The 6,573-nt window shown below is 39.6% G+C and overlaps 1 protein-coding gene across 1 annotated transcript in view; it reads left to right on the top strand.

Annotated features, from left to right (window-relative positions):
- Positions 1 to 5,303: 5,303 nt before the first annotated feature.
- grin3bb (glutamate receptor, ionotropic, N-methyl-D-aspartate 3Bb) overlaps positions 5,304 to 6,573 on the top strand; it is a 192,260-nt gene continuing 190,990 nt past the window's right edge. The window contains exon 1 of the mRNA XM_077202924.1: positions 5,304 to 6,004. Within this exon, the coding sequence (XP_077059039.1) occupies positions 5,546 to 6,004 (459 nt within the window). The 5' untranslated portion in view covers positions 5,304 to 5,545. The remainder of the gene's footprint in view (positions 6,005 to 6,573) is intronic.

The raw sequence follows: 6,573 nt of genomic DNA, 5'->3' as shown, positions 1-6,573 counted from the left end.
CAAACACTAAAACAGAAAGGGTATATATACACTCAAACTAACAAGGTGATGGGAAACAGCTGAGTGCAATGAACTGATGAGTGACAGACAGAATGCTGGGAAATGAAGTCAAACGTGAAAGACACCGTGAGAACGAGGACCTCTAGTGGCAACCCAGGGAACACAAACCAGACACTGTGACACTGTCCCTTCGGACGGATACATCATCATCGGGGAGAGGGGGTAGGGGGAGGGGGGGATTTGCGGTGCACACCCGCACACTTCACAATCATTCACACCTGCCATCAATCATGTTCCTCAGCTCCTCTCTATTTAAGCCTGCTTCACACACTCATCAGCGTCTGTCTCGTTGTTCAACACTGAACTTCTAACTGAGCACTTGCTTGTGGATTACTTGCCTGTGCATCGAACTGTCCTGTCCTTCATCTTCTTCAGTCTTCCGTGTGTCATCATCTTCTTCTATCCACCACCAGCCACTTCTCTTCTCTACCTGCAAAAGATAAGACTTATCATTCACATGCCAGTATCACCATCACAATCTGCAATCCAGAGACTAATCTGCTAATTTCCTGTGTCATTCAATAAACTCTAAACAGATTTTACCTGTGTTTGCAATCTTCTGTTCTGTGACACAATCAACATGCAGAAAAAAAATCGTATCGAGATATTGTAGAGAGTATGCTATATAAATAAAGTTGACTTGACTTGACTAAAATGTCAGGATGTGGTATAACTTTTCAAAAATGTATGAAAAATAATTTTTATGATATGTAATGGATAATGTACATCCAGCCGGTTGTTATCGCAGAATGAACCCAGACAGTTTGATCAGGACCTCGACGCGGAGGGGTCTTGCAGTACAGTCATACCACTCATTACACGGTATTTCGCCTCATAAATAATTATGGGGATAAGAGATATTGATTTGAAATTTATCTTTAAAAAAAAAAAATCATACCAGTTTGTTATCCTACAATCCATTACAGTGTACAAAACAATCTTTGCAAAATGGCGGCAGCTGCGTTTTTATGAAACAATCAGCGATACCCAGACGACATAATTAAATTATTGTACACAAAATATAGATTTGAGTTTTAATATTTTATTAGCTTACCAAATGCAAAACTTCCATAAAGAAAAAACGTTCCTAGCAAGTGTATAGCGCCAACTTCAGTTACCCTGATGAGCCTGTGTTATATAATAATAATAATAATAATAAATCATTACATTTATACAGCGCTTTTCTCTGCACTCAAAGCGCTATACATATGGAAGGGAATCTCCTCAACCACCACCAATGTGCAGCATCCACCTGGATGTTGGGCGGCAGCCATATTGCGCAAGAACGCCCACAACACACCAGCTTACTGGTGGAGAGGAGACAGTTATGAAGCCAATCAGTATATGGGGATGATTAGGAGGCCGTGATGGACAGAGGCCAAGGGGCAATTTGGCCAGGATGCCGGGGTTACACCCCTACTCTTTCGAACATCCTGGGATTTTTTGTGACCACAGAGAGTCAGGACCTCGGTTTAACGTCTCATCCGAAGGACGGATGATTATAGGTATATGACTTGGCTAGGTATATAGGTATATGTTTTTATCGTTTGTTATCAGGGAATAACATACCGCTGGATGACTCGATTCACCAATCAGAATCCAGTATTCCACAGAGTCGTTTAATAACTACTATTAAATCATAAGGTTTTTAAGAAGTACTCTTTATCTTGAAAAATATATTTTATAAAAAGACAGCAGCTATTTGCACTAGTTGAAATTGGTATTTTTATTCCACTGTGTACATAGTTGTTAGATATCTATACTTAGCACAAATAGTGGCAGATTATTATTTTTATACTATTTTCGACTCAATGTATTGTAGTATATTTTAAAACAGTATGCAATAATAACAATTATACTCAGGGCTGTTGAATGCTTGAATCTGATTGGTTGACAAACGTACTAAAGTGTGCAATTATTTTCAGGGAAAGCATGGCTAAAGTAGTTCCAGACAGGTCTTGACCACATGTCCATATCACTTCACCAAATGATTTCAGTTATTTCAAAGGTCCTTACAGCCTACAACAGCAAAAGAACCAAAACTAGGGTGACCAGACATTCCCCGGGACAGCTCTATTTTTAGTGTCCCAACTTATTATTAAAAAATCATGTTTTGTCCCATATTTCTTCTTTCCTAAATTCTCTTTGAATGTAATCATAGAAGCAAGAAGTAGTCTTCTGTCATGCGAGAATAGCCTAATCAAAGGTAGCCAATCTCGTCATAGTATATTTTGGAGTACAAAACTACCATCCATTCACAATTAGTTATCGATTTACTTGCAGTTAGTAAAGGCAGGAGAGAGCATGGAGAAGATCAAGTCAAAGTATCGTTAAGTTATCTTCAAGCCAGTTGAGGTGGTTCGGGCATCTGGTAAGGACGCCTCTTGGGCACCTCCCTAGGGAGGTGTTCCAGGCACGTCCAGCTGGGAGGAGGCCTCGGGGAAAACCGAGGAGGGCTAAGTGGAGAGATTATATCTCTACACTGGTCTGGGAACGCCTCGGGATCCCACAGTTAGAGCTAGTTAATGTGGCTCGGGAAAGGGATGTTTGGGGTTCCCTGCTGGAGCTGCTGCACCCACGACCCAACCTGGATAAGCGGTTGAAGATGGATGGAAAAAAACCCATTATAAAACCCCATAGGAAAATCTCGAAGGTACGAGCCGACGAAGGAATTACTCTTCTGGGTTCTGACATCATTCTGACGCCCCACTCTATTTGCACTTGGTGTAAATAAACACCCCATTTAAAAAATAGAGATATCAATGTGTAAGGAAAATATATGATTACTTTTTACTTGATGGTCATTCAGTTTAAACTTTTCTTAAAAATAGAGTAAAAGTTTTTTGGACACACTACAGCCAGGGAGTTATTTGTTAGGTTCAGACATTATTTAAACAATGACAAAGTCTGCATATTTGCCCAGGCTCTTTTTTTCATCTTGGAGAGATAAAGTCTTTCATTTAATTGGTGTTGTCCTATGTTGTATCACAGTCTCCCTGTTAATCTCATCTCATTTCCTCTGCAGTTGAAAGGACAGTGGGCATTCACCTATTATCAGAACACCTTTAGAGACAAGGATACCTCTCTGCTGTGTATTACCCAGCTCAGATCAGTTGATCACGCACACTGATCAATATACGGTCTCGAGGAAATTGGCTGGGGTAGTTGTGCTACAGAAAAAGGTTCAGCTGCACGACAGCTGTGACTGAGGGGTTGCTAATGAGGCTGAGTGTTCGTGCAAGCTGGGTGATGTTGCAAACCAACCCAATTATATACTTCAGGGAGGCCTTATTGAAAAAAACAAGCTGTAAAAGCTATGAGTTTGTGCATTATCACTTTCCAGGAGTTTCTCATGTTCTTGTAGCTCACATCAAGTTTTGTTCAACCAAAACATGCGCCCAGGGGAGCGATTGGGGGTTAGGTGTCTTGCTAAAGGACACATCAGTCATTTTCTTCTGGTATTGAGAATTGAACCGGGAAAGTTACCAGTCTGACTCCCTAACCATTAGGCCAAGACTGCCCCAGTCATTTTTTATTTTATTTGTTGGCTTTTAGACCTAATGTTTTATGCTTTCTTGTTGATTAAAGAAGGATAAGGTTTTTTTTAAATCAAAAGCCTGTTATTATGAATGTATCTCTTCAGTTATGAGGGTGAGTGCTCTTTATGTTTTATGTTTCCTGAATTAAATGAATCAGCAGTCTTATTTTAATGTTCTGTGAGAAATGCAATATGCTAATTGTGGCATTCCATAGTGCTGACAAGTATTAACTGCATTGCATAGTGATTACATACATTCAACTACACGGCCTTTACAGTTTCAAATAAAGCCAATGAGGGAGTGACAGTAAATTTGCACCTTCCTCTTCCTGATTTAATCCATATTTCATACTTTTTCTTTTTCTAAGTTATAGAATCTTAATAGAGGATTTTTTTTCTTACTGTTGGAGAAAAATATTCCTCTACCAGCTGTATTTAACCTGCTATTGTTTACTTCAGCGCATCAAACTCAGAAATATGAAGGTTCCAGCTTCAAACAATTGAGCATAATTGCTGACTGTTTTTTTTTTGTTACTTTGAATCCAAAGATGATATTCTGACATTTCATTCACCACAACTAAGGAATAACCAGCATAGATGTATGGACAGTGACTTTTTTGTTGTTGTTGTTCAATTCAGCTTTTAGTGCTTAATATTATAATTAAGGTGAATATAACATTAGTCTCACATTCCATGCTACTCTAGTTCTAAATAGCGTATAAAAGAGAGTATGATTGGACGAGGCTTCAGTCCACTTCCATCAGATTCCATTTTACCGCATGACTGGCCCGAATCGAATCTCTGATACATGGGTCCAAAACAGTGACCCACTTACCATCACCTGCCTTCTGTGATCTCTCTCTTTTATTTTTCATGTAAATTTAAGCGCTTCTATCCCTCCATCTTGTTTTTTTTTCTATAACTGCAGATTTGATATTGTAATATTTAAATATTGTAATACACTAAATGTTGTAGTAGGCTATTTGCGAAAAATTACATGAATTAATCATATTTGAGTAACTTAGCATGTGAAAATGCATTGAGACTTTTACACCTACTAGGGAATAAGGACAATTTTAAAAGTGGGAGGAGACATAGTTTACCCAGTGCTTTGATAATTCATTATTTCTACTCACCCTCTTTTTGTTCCAGGTCATTTCCAAGCATTTTTAAAAAAAATTTATTTTAAGCTCCAAAAAAAAAAAAGAAGAACAAAACAGTGTAATATTACAAGTTGTGGGCTATTTTCCAAGTCTTCTACATTCTTTACAATGTGATAATTTTGTGTGACAAATAAACCGAAATGTCCGGCATTAAATTAACACAATACCTTTGGTTCTCTTATGAGAAGCCATTAGTTTGAAACGACTGATATTTGAGAGCTGCAGCGGAGGGGAAAGCTTTCAGTGTAATGATGCATCAAATGTTTATTTTGGTCTGAACTATTCCTTTAAGGCATGGCATAGAAATTTTTAAGTGTGTGTGCACTTGCTATGTGCCTATCTATCTACCATACATTTTTTTCCATAAAAAATACTATTTGTTAAATAAGTTCGTGTTTATCAGTTTCATGGTAGGAAAAGTCTGCCTCTCTAAAACCGCAAACAACATGAGGATTGAAGTGTAAAAACGTTACTTGGGGCAAAAAGAGGTGTTAATAACAGAGTCGTTCTCTCTCGCGCTGTTCTCTTAATGATACATTACGCCTCTCCAGCGCTTCTTTGGGTGTGAACGGAACGACATCTCCGCCTTTCGAGAAACCCCCACCTCTACAGAGCAGAGTATCACATTCACACAGTAACTCCATAGATCACTCCTCAAACACCATCCTGCACAAAAAAACTGAAAAACAAAACAAAAAAGGACGTTAAAGAAAAGACCAGACAACAAGGCGAGCAATGCTATCTTCTGACAATGCCTCATCACCACCTTTGAGAGTGAAGCAGGATGAATTTCATCTTCTACATATTCTTGGCATACTTTTATTTGGGATCGCAAATATTCCTTCTCCATACCCTGCTCGTCCAGCCCGCTCATTCTCACCCGCAGCCCTGCCACATCCTAGCGCGGATAGGACACACCGTGCGCCTGGGTGCCCTCCTGCCTCCCCGTCAGTCGGTCCGGGTGCGGGCGGCTCTCCACCGCGCCCTCAGCGGTCTCGCCGAAAGCGGCAACAACTTTCTTCCGTACAACTTGAGCCTGGACGTGGTGGCTCGGGAAGCCCCGAGCGGAGACCCCGAGTCGCTCTTCAGGTGTGTGTGTCAGGATATAGTGGTCCAGGGGGTCTCGGCTGTGCTCGCCTTCCCTCAGACGCAGGAAGAAATAGTACAAATGGAATTTATGTCCTCTTTTTTGGAAATTCCTTTTATAAGCATCATTGAGCACGGAGAACCCCTCAAAACTCAGGTAACGCGTTTCATTTAATCAACAAAGCTGCTCCTCTTTTTAATCATGTGATGATTTGTTGACTTTTTAACGCATGGGGCTATACTTGCAACTTACATCTGTGATGCGTTTTATGTGCAAACCTTATACACACTCGACTTTCATGCATCTATTGACTGGTTTCAAAAGTAGCCTACATGAATCTGTGTGAGTTATGTGGCGTTTGGAGGCAATGGCTAATTAATGCTTGACCCCTAAAGATTCATATCAAAACACCCTGTGGGTGTGAATGTTTTCTCTTCTTTTCTTTTTTTTAACTTAACATATGCACTTCAACACTTATTCCAAACTACGATTCAGTAATCAAAAAAGTTGTCAGAATGCGATAATTGTACGCCAAAAAAGCAGGTAACCATAGCAACAGTTTGCAGTTCGAGCACTTTCCATTAAGATTACTATTGGACAGTCCCATGTACAGGCATTATAACTTTATTGAAGATGTTCACAAGATGTATTGAAGTGTTTTATTTATAACGTTTTTTAAAGTTGTTACAGCCCAGGTGTTAACAAAATAGTGGACAATTCCATAA

Source organism: Siphateles boraxobius, unplaced genomic scaffold, assembly GCF_051911475.1.
Source record: "Siphateles boraxobius isolate OS27281-9 unplaced genomic scaffold, OSU_SipBor_1 5, whole genome shotgun sequence".
NCBI lineage: Eukaryota > Metazoa > Chordata > Actinopteri > Cypriniformes > Leuciscidae > Siphateles > Siphateles boraxobius.
Note: the sequence above shows the minus strand (reverse complement) of the source record. Positions and strands in the feature narration are given on the sequence as shown.